Below are 13748 nucleotides of genomic sequence, written 5' to 3'. Positions count from 1 at the left end.
CTGTAGATTTTCCTTTGTGATAAGGATCGATGTATTTGAATTTAAAAAAAAAAACAATCCATGTTCTTAGTTATCAAACGTTCACGTGTTATGCCATTAACGTCTTTTGGTCAAAACTACGTGCCAAAACGTCTAGACTCATCTTTTATGTCCTCCATTGAATCTAAAGCTTGATCTCGTCGAGCCGTCCGCCCAGTTCGGAACAAGGCGGCAGTTGGTAAAGTCACGGGACGCATCGGACAAAAACTCCAGCGCACACCCCCACTGTTCCTCATTTCAGTGATCGACCGAGTCTTTTCTTCCATTCTTCTCCAACCATTCCATTTCTTCTTCCCGTGAGTTGGAGCATCGATCTCACATCTCAGGCCATGGCAGGAAGCAGAGCACTAGCCATGCTGTTTCTGAATCTATTTCTGGCACTGTCATGGCTCTTCTCTGCCTCGCCGGCCGACTGCCTCAACATCGGCGTCCAGTCCGTCAACCCTGGCGGCCTTTCTGCGGTCTGAATCAACCATTACCCATCTCTCTTTCATTCGTTCCGAGATCGATCTCCGCTTTCTTAGTTAACTGTTCCCCTTGCTCTGTTTTCTTCTAGAGCAAGCAGCAATGCAGCAGAAGGTGCGAGTCTTCTCACTGCACCGGTAACTCAACTTTCCATCAAGATCGAACTATTATTTCTGAAATTAATAAATATATATTTTCATATTTGATTGATTTGTTTCAGTTCCTCCCTTCTTGAGATACGGCAAGTACTGCGGCATCTTATACAGCGGCTGCCCTGGCGAAAAGCCATGCGACGCCCTCGACGCTTGTTGCATGGTCCACGACGCCTGCGTGCAGCGTAAAAGTACTCGTCATTTTGAATTTAACTCGACGTCGGTCTGGTAGTTGCCTGGTGAATGAATATGCATGGATGATTTGCAGATGACTACTTGAGTCAGGAATGCAACGAGAACTTCCTGAATTGTATCGAGGCTGTGAGGGAGTCCGGGAAGGGGACGTTCAGGGGGAACAAGTGCATGGTGGAGGAGGTGATGGATGTCATCACACTGGTCATTGAGGCTGCCTTATTAGCCGGCAGAGTCCTCCACAAGCCATAGAGCCCATGGCAGGTGAGGGGAGTTCAGTAGTGCCTTTAATTAGTTGGCACTTAAAATGCATGACCGTGGAGTTCATACTACAAAATATGTGGAATTGTTGTTCAAGTCGACATTTAATTTGTGTTTTTGTTGTCCATGTTTGGTCTGACTTCGTGACTGCAAGTTAGCCCATCCTTGGTGTTTGGTATCTAATTAAATTTTTTAGAATTTGCAAATTTGACAACGGAATTTTGAGAATGAAAACTAGATCTTTATTAAGTAGAAGATCAACATGCAAAATTCCTTTTCTACAATTTTTTTCCCATCCAAGCAAACTACATATTTTCTTTCTTCCTATCTCCAAGCTCCCTTCCCTTTCCTTTGTCCCTTGTCCTTTTCATGAAAGAAATAAGAGAAAAAGTTACATATGTTTATTCTCTACAGTCCAACATTGACTAATCATATAATGAGACAGGCCGAGTTGATTCACAATAGATTGCCAAACATCAAAATACAAAACTTTTCAGACAAATCAAACTCAATTCTTGACATTAATTAACTTCACACATAAACAGAAACGGTTACTTCTTCATGTCTTCTCTCATTTGAATGAATAGATCTAGTAAGCTTGCCGCTTCTCATTCAGCAAAAGAGAAGACACAAATTTTCTGAGTTTTCTGCTTGTTCTTCTAGGTTTGAGATTCCGAATGGATGGCTCTTGGAGCTTCAACTTGCATTTTCAGAAAATTGAATTCTAGAGCCATTACAGGCTTAGACAGTAACACCTCAATGCTTTGGTCGCGTCCAACATCTTCAGTGGCTAATCTGTCCCCTATTTTTTTCTCTTTTGCTTTAAAATCATCAAATGAGTTTCCAGGTTCAGTAATAGTAGCTTTAGCAATCATTAGTCTCGATATTTTAGCAGCCTCCACAGTTCTCACCCTGCACAGGATTCTCAGTAGAGTTGAAATCAAAATCAACTACTCTTTAGAGTTTCCATGACCCAATTCTAGTCTTTCAAGAATGGGAATATCTAAATCAGAAGTTTCATTTTGCTCTATTAGTTGTTGACCAAGAGAAGAACAATTAAATTCATGCCCATACCTGCATTCAATTTGGCAGGAGTACTTAAGAAGATTAGGGTTGTATACTGTCTGGCCGCTAAATTCCCACGGACAATCGAGAAGTTATACGAGTTAATCGATATTTACCATCCAAGCTTTGATAATCATAGAAAACTAACCTAAAACTTGGTAGTGATATCTTGATCTTTGGACCCATCCAGCTGTAACCTGCTTGGGATTTTCTAGTCATTGCATGACATGTGAATTTAAGTTTGTGAATAGGAAACCACATACCATACATTTCTTCAGAAAATAATAGTTATGTACATTCAACTATTAAACATGCATGCTCAACTTAGGGCATCTAGGTTAGTCCTCTTATCCTCCATTAAACTTTATGTAACATATTATCAATAGTAACATTTGGATGTCTTGTATCATTTTTATATACTACATGAATCTTGCCCCTCGATAGCAAATTGATAGGACTAGTTGACAACATCTACATGATTAAAGCATCTACAATGATAATCTGTCCTGACAATGTGAAAATACAGGATCAAACTTGGAGCAAAAAATTAAAATTAAAACACAAGCATTATATTGTTAACTCACCAGGAATAGGTAAACTGATGTTACAAATGGATATTTGAGAAGTATCCTCCATCTCTAGTACTTGAATCTCTTTATCTTCTTCTGGTTTTGGGTGAATAGAACTTATTTGGCTCTTATTTAATGGTTGTTCTAAAGCTTTTCTGTTTCTCTGTTGAATAGAAACATGCAAATAAATCAGAAACCAAAACTATAGCAATGCTGAAAACAGGCAGAGGCTTGATGGAGTTAACTGACACAGTTATTTTACCAGTGCAGGTGATTAAGAGCCCCAACTTGTGTTTCCCTTTTTTGGTTTCACTCTAAACTCTAGTGTTTCCATCAGTTCGTTAGTGTGAGAGAAAGACAAACATACAGGAACAATTTCATTTGTATTATTTCTTTTGAAGAAAAAAAACTGCATCCTATTCAACTAGCTCAAGTATGGTAACATGTAAGTTTTCCCAGCAATGTAATCACACAGAGAAAAAAATATACTAATTTCTGTTTTCCCAGCTTTCCCTGGCTTCAAGAATGCCATAGATTGTTGGATTGACACCACTGTATGGAAGTCTCAAAGCTTTAATTCTGAAAGAACCAAATAAGAAGACCTTTGATGTAAGCAAGTGGCAGTGATGTACCTTGGAGAAAATAGCAACATGGCTTGGAAGACCTATTTCCTGCAAATTTGAAAGAGCCCAAGTGGCATAACCAACTAAAAAACTTAATGAAAAACAAGTTACAGAATGAATAAATAAATAAAAGATGCAAAGTGTTTCCCACCTTTCTACCATGTCTGCAAGCCTCATGGCTGTTCACAAGCACTCTAGAAGCCCACCTGACAGTATAAGAAATTCAGTACACTTCATAGCAAGAGTAACTTCAACAAAAACTGGAAGAAGAAAAAAACTCAATACGCGCATGATGTTGGAGGATTCCACACAATACCAGCAAGTACAACGAGCTGCAGATATCATAAATGTGATATGTCAGCGGCACTCTAAGTACAAGAACACTATTCTAATATATCAGAATCTATTCTTCCATAGAAAAAGATAAAATTTTACAGGAAGTGAAGAGAAGAAACCTCATCAAAAACTCCAGCTGGGCTCTCATCATAGTGAGCCAGAAACAGCCCCCCAAGTGTATATCTACAAACAAACAGAAGACTTCAGTTGCCCTACATAGAAACTATATTGTTCACATCCTTACCCAAATGCTTCAACCAGCTTAAGCTCCTTGGGGATGAACGCTCGAGCAATCTCTGCTTTAACCAAATGTAACTGATACAATGCTCTAGTAAAAACACACAATTGTAAGCAATCCGTGGACAAGAAAACAGAGATTGTTGAAAGAAACATGTAAAGGTAGCAAAAGCGTCACCTTCCCCTAAACAACCATGGCGGCCCCAGGGCATACCCTGAAGGAGAAGAAGAACCTGCTCTTGATTCCTCCATTAATGGCCCCAAACATCATCAATCAGGAAAACCTAAAAGAGAGTGAAAGAAACCACTGAGAGATAACAGAAACCTTTCCAAAATGAAAACTTTGGTCGAGATTTGAATGAATACTCGCTAGTGAAGAGCGACTGGTGCATCGAATCCGTTGGTTGATGCCATAACGGATTCGGTGGGCGCTCGAGGGAAGGAAAATCGCGGCAGGTTCCAGGGTTAGAATAAAACCAGCGGCTTTAACGTTGTACCTGGTGGCGTACCCATGGTCAGACGTGGCGGCTTGTGATTGGGTGAGCAATGTCCTTATCCTATTCCGTCGCTTTCGATGCCAGCCCCCCACTAATGATGCTGTGGAGAATAATTAAGAGAAAACAATTAAAAGAAACGAGAAATGGCATATTTAATTTAACAAATGTATCATAATTAGCCACAAATAACAAATATAATTAACATGTAACCCATATTTAACCAGGCCTAGTTGTTGTTAAAGAAAAGAGAAAACCTGACCCAATTCTCCCTCTCTCAAGATTGCAAGAAAGAGGAGCGAGCGAGCGAGTGGGAGAGATGGAGGGGATGTTTGTAGGGATTCTATCGATGCTTCTCGTGTTCGTTCTCTTCCCACTCCTTTGGTGGAGGAGACGTCAGATTGATCGGATACCTCACGACCACGAAGACGATCCTCAACCCCTTCAGGTGATTATTCCCATCTCTTTTTTTTTTTTTTTTCATTTTGATCTTTTCCGTTCTAATGTTTTAGGGTTTTTCGTATCAACGCTTTTGGGTAAACATTCTTTTGTCTTTCATGTCCTTTCATTTCGGTCTTTTATCTTTTTATTTTTTAGGGTTTCTTCCCCTTTCGATACCTGGTGGAATAATCATTGCTATAAGCGGATTTTTTATGGGAAAATTGTAGTTGGTTGCTGTGGATGTAATCTTTGTATAAGTAAAGAGATAATAAGATTGATCTGGTCAAATTGGGTATGCAATATTTAAGAAAATGTGGACAGATTTGAAGATCGGAACAGAAATGAAACAAGACTATCTCTCTACATTATTTTTTTTAAAAAAAATATTGTGGTAAACTTTTGAGTATGACTGTTTTCTTGTTTTAGGGAATGGTTTTACACGAGTGCAGATAATTGTAGGAGTGTGTCGGCACTGGTTAAGCGTTTGAGACAAACAATGAATCATTTCATATGCAAAATTTTGTGAATAAACGTAAGCGATCAATATAACATAAACTTTTTGTGATAATTAACCTCTTTTTTTCTATATGGATAAAATTGATTTAATCAAATCAGTTTTGAATTGAATTTTAACAAGCTAGGGATTTGTTAGCCTGCATATTCCTTATTTGTCTATAAGTATATTCTGTGTGTTCCCTTCCTGCAGAAATGTATGCAATTGCATAACCATCTTATGTGGCTGTAAACTGATGCATGATTGTTCCTCACTACATTAGCATATGTAAATTTCATAAGCATCTTATTCCTTTAATTTTAGACAACAGGAATAAAGTTTAATAAACCGACAACCCAAAGCATAGTGATAATCTTTTCCTAATAAAAACAATAGCAGAGTTTTTGACTAGATATTAGTCATTGAGAAATTTTTGTCTAAATATATTAATGCGATTGATCACCTCAGGTTGCCTTTTCCAGAGCACTTAAAATTTTGAAGTTGTAGTTGGATCTCTTCATGCCACGGAAATGATTTTTTTTTCTTGTGTGTTTCAGGTAGGTTTATTATTTCTTAACGATATTTAGCAGAACTTAATACTTGTGTAAGATTTCCCCCACAAGGTCTTCAAGGGTCTCATTCAATCATTAAATTTCAATGCACTCTTTTATATGTTCTAGCTATTATGTGCTCATTTTTCAGTATCAAATAATGTCTTAGATGGTTCATCATTTTATCCTCAGTGTGTACATTATGATGCCTGAATTATGCAACGTCATAAATAATTGGATGTGAACGATCTAGTATTCAGTCAACATGTAATACAATAGGCTTTGTTTGCCGCCCCTCCCCTCCCTCCCTTTTTATTTTTAATTTAAAGTTGTCTTAAAAAAGAGTTGACAAATCAAGAATGCCTTGAGGAAGTTTCCTAATGCTTGATCATTCAACTAATCGGCCACAATCTTTACATGCCCAACATTATGAGCTCTTTATCTTATAACATTGCTAAGTAGATGTTATTGTCTTTAATTCAACTGGTGTATAAATGATCCTTATTTGATGGTCGTTGTATCAGTTTCAGTACCAGTTCTATTTAGAGAACTATCATATGCTTTTCTAGCATAGTGCTGAATGGATTTTTTTTCCTGCCCTCCTAAATCCTTTAAAATATTTCATGTTTAATGTGCGATTTTAATGCTTGATTTTACATGGATTACTTTTTCTTAATAGAAAAAATCCCTCTGATATTATTTACATTATATAGGCTGCAAGAGTTGTTCGTCCTTCAGGTGCTCGCCGCATGCGTCGTAGGCCTTCTACTGCCAGCTCATCTGTTGCTTCCACCAGTGAAGGTACTCTCCACCCCTCCACACAAAATTATTGCAATTATCATTCTCCAATATGGTGTCCTTTTACTATTTCTTTTAGTAAAATAAGCAACTGCGTTCTTGTTTAATAGGTTATCTTTGGGAGCATTAAGGGGGCATTTGGTTTGAATTTTTTTTTCTATTTTTTGTTTTTCATTTTCTATTTTTGTATTTCTGTTTTCTGATTTAGTTTTTAGAAAACAAAAAATGTGTTTGGTATGATATATTATTTTCTATTTTCTAGAAAAGAAAATTGAAAAATATGTTTGGTTTGTTAATATGAAAAATTATAAACAAAATATTTTTTTAATAAAAAGACCATCTTATTCATGGAAAAGGAAAAATCATACAAGAAGGGGGTCAAATCTAACCTTTTAATATGCAATATAAGAAAATACCTTACCACCATTCACCTCTGTTGGCAACATTTTTTTTTTTAGCAAAAGAATATTTATTCCTTAAAAAGGAAAAACCATATTAGAAGGGGGTCAGACCTGACCTTCTAATACAATATTACATGACTCCAAACTCTTTACATGTATCGCACTATAGGATAAAAGGTTTATCAACTATACAAACTATCCATCAACCTCACACAACCTTTACAAGCATCACAAAATGACATAGTGTATATCTTCTATTGCAAAGCCGCACCTCCCATGTATTTGTCACCAGAAGACTCTTCTTCATCAGATAAAGACATATATATTTCCTCTTCATCAGAAGACTCTTCTTCATCAGATGGAACTTCAACATCCACCTGTTTGCTTGCTCACAGACATGGGACAAGACAAGTTCTCAATTAACATTTTCAAAAGTTGTATATATCTAGACAAATACGTCACATAAGTCTAACAAGTGTCCACATAATCATTCCACATATGACTTGCAATTTCATCACATACGTGTTCCATCCGAGTTGTGCCTTGTCTCATGTCTGTGAGCAAGCAAACAGGTGGATGTTGAAGTTCCATCTGATGAAGAAGAGTCTTCTGATGAAGAGGAAACATGTATGTCTTTATCTGATGAAGAAGAGTCTTTTGGTGACAAGTACATGGGAGGTGCGGCTTTGCAATAGAAGATATACACTATGTTATTTTGTGATGTTTGTAAAAGTTGTGTGAGGTTGGTGGACAATTTGTATAGTTAATAAACCTTTTATCCTATAGTGCGATACATGTAAAGAGTTTGGAGTTATGGAATGTTGTATTAGAAAGTCAGGTCTAACCCCCCTTCTAATATGGTTTTTCCATTTTAAGGAATAAATATTCTTTTACTAAAAAAAATATTCCCAACAGAGATGAATGGTGGTAAGGGATTTTCTTATATTGCATATTAGAAGGTTAGATTTGGCCCCCTTCTTGTTTGATTTTTCCTTTTCCATGAATAAGATAGTCTTTTTATTAAAAAAACTGTTTTATTTATAATTTTTCATATTAACAAACCAAACGCATTTTTCAATTTTTTTTCTAGAAAATAAAAAAATAATGTATCATATCAAACACATTTTCTGTTTTCTAAAAACCAGATCAGAAAAACAGAAATAGAAAATGGAAAACGGAAAATAAAAAAAAATTCCAAACCAACCTCCCCCTTAATTTTTAGTTTGATCTATTATACACTCTGACTCAATATCATCAGAAAATAATATGTACTAGGAGAATTTGTTTTGAGTATGATTTGGTTGTTGAACTAGTACTGATGCAAAATGATGAGAATAGATCTACCTTGATATAAATATACAAGCATAAAGAAGTCTTGTTACTCTCCCGTTGGATTTAATCAAGTAACGACATTTCATCCATGTTCTTTATCAAATTGATTAAATTCCTAGATTTTTCTTTATTGCAATAACTTTTTGGGATTCCACAATAAGCTTTATAAGTAAACTCATATCAAATATAAAATCCTATATATTTTTTATTTCTCTATTATATCATATTAAATTATTAGCATCTTGTCATTAAGCCAATTTGTCACAGGAAGTCTAGTTTGAAATTATTATAGGTGGGTGCTTAATGGGATCAGATTTTACAATGCTATACTTAACACAAATGAACTTTTACTATAGCCTAAAAACTGCCACTAATTGTCACAAGTGGATGGCTAGGGTTAGGGGTGTAAATGAATCGAATCAAGCTGAATAATATGAAAATATTGATATTTGAGTTCAAGCTTGAAAAATATGTGATATTCGAATTCGATTTAAAGCTCCAAAATACAAATAATTTTGGCTCGAGCTCGATTCGAAATAAAATTCGAGCTTGAGTTTGGTTTGAATTGTTTGAACCTTGATTCGAGCATAATCGAACTATAGTTCGAAATGATTTAAATTTGAGTTCGGTTCAAATTATTCAGATTTTTGTTTGAGCGTATTTAAATTAAAATTATGTAAAAATAATCATAGTTCGATTCAAGTTCGGTTCAAATTATTCAGATTTTCCAGAAGTCTGTCATTTTGTGGGATACTCACTATTATTTTTCCTTCACCGCCGTACTTGCTACCAGCAGAGGCCCACCGAACAACATAGAGAAGACAATGTGAGGGTAAATGTTCTTCAATTTTGCTAGGTGATAGTCTAAAGAGCTAAGTATAGTAGCTTCCTGCTTATGACTGTTACTTGGTACTTTGCTGAAACGTAATTACAATATAGGCCAAGTAATCTGTATTTACTAATGGTTTAATCTTATATCTATATTTTCTTACAACAATTATCAGATAAATTTCAGACAATGAAATTAGTTGATCGTGTCTGTTCTTTTGTGCCACTTCAGAAATAATATGCTTTTTGTCGAACACGTACACATGAAAAATATGTTAAAGTTTGGCACTGTAGACAAAAGTTATATGCTACATGAATCTTGTATTTTGCACATTGATTGTGGTGAAAGTACAAAATATACTTAAGAGTGTTGTATTTTACATGCAATCCACTCTCTGTTGAGAGTTTTAAATTTTAGCTGCACCTAAACTGTAAACTTTTTACTGAACTTCCAGTCTTTCTTGTATTTTTTGGAATAAGTTAGAAATGCGCTAAATAGTTTTATCTTCAGAAGTTGTTGTTCAAAGTGATGAAGAGATTCTGGAAGATGATCATGTCACTAAAGCATCAAAGAAAAAAGAAAAGAAGAAACAAGAGCGGGAAGCACAACGACAAGTGGACTATTGTTCATATGTTTTCTTGTATTTTTATTTCTCAGCTTCCAAACCCAAGTGTTCCTTTTCAAATTTATTTACTGTATCAGGCTGAGGACACCGGGCGTGAATTAAGACAAAAGAAGCAAGATCGTTATGCTGAAATGCAGAGGAGGAAGGACGAAGAGCGTGAAGCACAAGAACGCTTGATGGTTGGTGACTTTGATTTTTTATCATTTTGTACAAGGGGAACAATCTATCTCTTTATAAAGCAGATAAATTGATACAGGAAGAAGAAGCCATGGCTCGGAGAGCTAAAGAGGAAGAAACTGCAGTTTTGGAGTTTGAGAAGTGGAAAGGAGAATTTTCTGTTGATGCTGAGGGTACAACCGAGAATGAGACGCAAGATGACAACCAAAGTTTGCTTTCTACTTTTGTAGAATACATCACGGTAAACATTTCATAATTGAGTGTTGTCTCTTGTCTAATTTCATTACATTGTGTTATAACTAAGAAATTATTTGGATTGCTTTTGTCCTCATGTAGAAATGTCTTTCACAATCTAAGTTGCTGCGTAATTAATATGAAAAGAAAACACAACATTCACATCACAGGCTAGCCTTTTAATATCATAATTATATGGAATCCTTAGGTACAACAAAGGAAAATAAGCTCAATGCATCTTCTTAGCCCTTTTTAGTTTGGCTTTCTACTACGTAATACCAACGTGAAGGAATTTTGTAAGACTCCCAAAACTAATAAAACGAAATTTCAAATAAAAGTAGTCTGTATCTACAAATGCAATGATGTTGACAAAGTTGGGTAGCTAGTATTAATGTGGTCATTTAATTAGTTTTTGTTCTTCTCCCAAGTACAAGTGTGAAGCTTACAGAGAAAGAAATTAAGGTTGCTTTAAGGGTTCACACATATGCTAGGAATAAAATTGTTACTTGACTGTTGGGAATTTATTGTGAGGGCACATGTGTGCTTGTAGATGTATTGTTTGTTCTTATCAAAAAGTTCACACTTTGATAAAAAATGAGCAGTTCTAGCAAGATTTGATATGGTATTTGTTGATTTCTTTATTTAGTTTGTATTGCTTAGATATGCAATTTCTATTGCTTGGATATACTAGATATTCGAAACATTCAAGGCGATTAATGGGGTTTTGTAAGAATTGCAAGTCTTTTACACAGGTGAAATGGTGTTTTAATATTGTTTTATACTGTTTCAGAAGCAGAAATGTGTACCTCTAGAAGACCTTGCTGCAGAATTCAAGCTGCGAACACAGGTATATCTCCTAAAAGAATAGAATTTTTTGTTCTGGAATTGGACCCCCAAAAGTTGCATGTTTACTGATTGTGTTACTCTCTCTCTCTCTCCTCTCTCTCTCTGTCTCTCCTTTGGCAATGTAAAGAGTGGTCTATTTTGTGCCTGATATTACTTGATCACTGGAGTTTGCAACTGTCACAATCATGTAGAAATTCTATACTAAGGTCGTTAGGTCTGTAAGTGTCAATATATATGTTTGTGTGATTCCAGGATTGAATAAGGCATTATCATCAGAGTTAGATTTGGACTTTACGAGATTGAGTCAAACCTACATCATGGCCTTGACGCATGGTTTTTGAAATGGCTACTTTGGTGCTTCAGGTTAATGTTTTTTTCATATTAATTAGTTGTTTAGTATGTGCCACTGACTCACTTGATAGGTTGACAAATGCAAAGATCCAGTACAGGGACAGTAATTGAAATTGTTCAACTCATTGACTAAATGACACAGGACGAATACATATAAACACTATATAGTTATCTGGGATAAGCGCACTGTGCCTATTGACTTGGGTTCTAGTAGTATAGTACTCAGAAGTTATAGTGCTGAGTTGCCTTGCTTGTTTTTCATGCCTGTGTTAATGGTGAAAACACGACAATTGAGGTATTGAATTCATCAAAAACCCCAATCATGATGCATGCCTACCACATTCATTCATTCATTTTTTTCTTATTTGATTGATTTAATTTTGATTATGCTTGAGGGTTTGCTCCCCTATGCTGTAGTTGCTCGAGAGCATTGCCGAGATGCTTATTTTTCATTTTGATTGTTTCCATGGTTATTTCGTTTTTTTTCTTCTAGATATCTAATTGTACGATACTTCTGTAGGATTGTATCAATCGCATAATCTCGTTGGAGAACACGGGTATGTTTTCATCCTCCTCTCCCTCCCGTTCCATTTGGGTACAAGTAGAATACATAATTCCATCTCTTAAAACAATGTTATTTTTTTTTTCAAAAATGATGCATCCAAATATTGAAATGGGAACCATGGAGAGGGAATTATCTATTTCATTCCACCCTACTTTCTATTTTTCTCGCATTGTTTGTAACTTATCCATGCCTGAGAGCTCACATCTCCAGTATTCTTGCATGTACAGGGAGGTTATCGGGTGTGATGGATGACCGTGGTAAGTACATCTACATATCTCCCGAGGAGATGAAAGCTGTGGCAGATTACATCAAGCGGCAAGGAAGAGTTAGCATCTCACATCTTGCAAGTAAATCCAATCAATTCATTGATTTGGAACCTAAGCCTCAATTAGATGACCATCTGACCGATGGAATATCGGTGGCGTAGTTAAACTTTGTGAGGGCATGAAATTTGCCAGATCAAATTTGGTTTTGCTAATTCTAGGTAACTGCATGTCTTAATGCATATTTTATGTTGTTGGAATAATTATAAACTTCATAAAATACCTAGTGGATGAGATATTAGTTAATAATTATAATTCAAATGGCAACATAAATAAGGAATGGAATTCAAGATTACGGTAGATGATTGTGGAGCCAAGTGCGGCCAACAAAAGTTGCAAAGCAGCGCAAGGGTGAGGAGCATGGAGAAAGCATTGCCTTCGTCTACAAATTCCCACTCGTAACGCATGGTTTACAGCACGATGATCTGGGTCGGCGCACAAAAAAGAAATGGGCAATTGGCCCTTTTTTCGTCTTTTATATTTAATATTGAAATAAAAATATTTTAACATTAATTAATTCTTGAGAAGCTTTCTAAAAAATCATAATAAATATTATAGCATTTTTAAAAATTACCCTAATGTGATAAGTGAAATAATTAACATTAATCGTGTGATCCACTGGGAAATTCTACAACTGTTAGTTCTCGTTTTAACTCCGGTAGGTCATCAACAGGAACTCCCGTTAAACAATCGCAATCACTATAACACTGCAAAAAGATCAACTCAAACTAAGAATATCTCCAATTTAGCTCTATTATTAGTTTATTAGTCTTTGTTTATTCAAATATGCTATTAATCAAATCAGGACAATTTCAATAGAATCAATAGAATAGAATGTTATCTTGAAGGTATAGTTGAATTGATTATGATGAAATAAAATTGTAAAAAAGGATAAGAATTCAAATCTCGGTAAAACGGATTCTAATCCCGAGTGAGACGCATAATTGACCTATCCAATCAGAATTTGAAACTCAGCAGGGATAAAGAATACCGCCATTCCAGATTCGTCGGCCGTGGCTACCTGAATTAGAAAACATAAAATATAAAATAGAATGCCCTCCCCTCATGCTGCTGCTCACCATCATCAAAATTATCCTTCTTTATCCACTTACCGAACCAGAAGGGCAGAGGATTCGAATCTAGCACCGCCCGTTGCGATGCCCTCCTCATCGGACGGCCTGCATCTCTCCACGCTGGCTAATATTCCAGCGACACCCCTCGACGACGACGTGTCCTTCCGGTTACGCCCCACGTAGCTCGACATGGCTCGTTGAGCCTAATGCGACAGTAATGCACATTACTACCATGCAGTTCTTGCGTGTGGAAATTAAAGCGTCGCTTTTGCTGTA

At 36.0% G+C, this 13748-nt stretch overlaps 4 protein-coding genes across 7 annotated transcripts in view; 3 read left to right on the top strand and 1 right to left on the bottom strand.

The window, feature by feature from the left end:
- LOC141833422 (uncharacterized) overlaps positions 1-13748 on the top strand; it is a 132461-nt gene that overhangs the window by 33233 nt on the left and 85480 nt on the right. The gene's annotated exons all lie outside the window — the stretch shown is intronic.
- On the top strand, positions 224-1280 carry LOC141833813 (phospholipase A2-alpha-like). 2 transcript variants are annotated; one of them, XM_074721311.1, is made up of 4 exons: positions 224-500; positions 605-641; positions 725-847; positions 925-1280. In XM_074721311.1, exons 1-4 carry the CDS (start codon positions 369-371, stop codon positions 1098-1100), a joined length of 468 nt encoding a protein of 155 aa, XP_074577412.1. In that variant the 5' UTR covers positions 224-368; the 3' UTR covers positions 1101-1280. The 2 variants fall into 2 exon arrangements, with proteins under 2 accessions (XP_074577412.1, XP_074577411.1); XM_074721310.1 differs by having other exon boundaries at positions 596-641.
- LOC141833362 (protein NEOXANTHIN-DEFICIENT 1) lies at positions 1576-4389 on the bottom strand. Of its 2 annotated transcripts, none has more exons than XM_074720781.1 (11): positions 4306-4389; positions 4118-4223; positions 3947-4030; positions 3822-3885; positions 3652-3698; positions 3518-3572; positions 3376-3414; positions 2759-2906; positions 2323-2371; positions 2184-2240; positions 1576-2021 (listed from the first exon to the last, which is right to left on the bottom strand). In XM_074720781.1, exons 2-11 carry the CDS (start codon positions 4189-4191, stop codon positions 1769-1771), a joined length of 870 nt encoding a protein of 289 aa, XP_074576882.1. In that variant the 5' UTR covers positions 4192-4223; positions 4306-4389; the 3' UTR covers positions 1576-1768. The 2 variants fall into 2 exon arrangements, with proteins under 2 accessions (XP_074576882.1, XP_074576883.1); XM_074720782.1 differs by having other exon boundaries at positions 1993-2112.
- LOC141833588 (DDRGK domain-containing protein 1) lies at positions 4693-12635 on the top strand. Its single transcript, XM_074721067.1, has 8 exons — positions 4693-4881; positions 6632-6719; positions 9789-9892; positions 9981-10082; positions 10160-10321; positions 11105-11161; positions 12032-12068; positions 12304-12635. The coding sequence occupies exons 1-8, from the start codon at positions 4753-4755 to the stop codon at positions 12501-12503; spliced, it is 879 nt and encodes a 292-aa protein (XP_074577168.1). The 5' UTR covers positions 4693-4752; the 3' UTR covers positions 12504-12635.

Source organism: Curcuma longa, chromosome 8, assembly GCF_044706935.1.
Source record: "Curcuma longa cultivar G26 ecotype Majalengka, Jawa Barat chromosome 8, ITB_CL_G26_1.1, whole genome shotgun sequence".
Classification (NCBI taxonomy): Eukaryota; Viridiplantae; Streptophyta; class Magnoliopsida; order Zingiberales; family Zingiberaceae; genus Curcuma; species Curcuma longa.
Note: the sequence above shows the minus strand (reverse complement) of the source record. Positions and strands in the feature narration are given on the sequence as shown.

What these genes read in the sequence shown, in the direction of transcription:
- LOC141833813 (XM_074721310.1), top strand. Translation starts at nt 369, where the DNA reads ATGGCAGGAAGCAGAGCACTAGCCATGCTGTTTCTGAATCTATTTCTG. An exon ending in ACCCTGGCGGCCTTTCTGCG is followed by an intron (nt 501 to 595) that starts GTCTGAATCAAC and finishes GTTTTCTTCTAG; the next exon opens with AGCAAGCAGCAATGCAGCAG. An exon ending in CGAGTCTTCTCACTGCACCG is followed by an intron (nt 642 to 724) that starts GTAACTCAACTT and finishes GATTTGTTTCAG; the next exon opens with TTCCTCCCTTCTTGAGATAC.
- LOC141833362 (XM_074720781.1), bottom strand. Translation starts at nt 4,191, where the DNA reads ATGGAGGAATCAAGAGCAGGTTCTTCTTCTCCTTCAGGGTATGCCCTG. An exon ending in CTTGCAGACATGGTAGAAAG is followed by an intron (nt 3,415 to 3,517) that starts GTGGGAAACACT and finishes TCAAATTTGCAG; the next exon opens with GAAATAGGTCTTCCAAGCCA. An exon ending in TCCTGCCAAATTGAATGCAG is followed by an intron (nt 2,022 to 2,183) that starts GTATGGGCATGA and finishes AATCCTGTGCAG; the next exon opens with GGTGAGAACTGTGGAGGCTG.
- LOC141833588 (XM_074721067.1), top strand. Translation starts at nt 4,753, where the DNA reads ATGGAGGGGATGTTTGTAGGGATTCTATCGATGCTTCTCGTGTTCGTT. An exon ending in AGCGGGAAGCACAACGACAA is followed by an intron (nt 9,893 to 9,980) that starts GTGGACTATTGT and finishes TTACTGTATCAG; the next exon opens with GCTGAGGACACCGGGCGTGA. An exon ending in AAGCACAAGAACGCTTGATG is followed by an intron (nt 10,083 to 10,159) that starts GTTGGTGACTTT and finishes AAATTGATACAG; the next exon opens with GAAGAAGAAGCCATGGCTCG.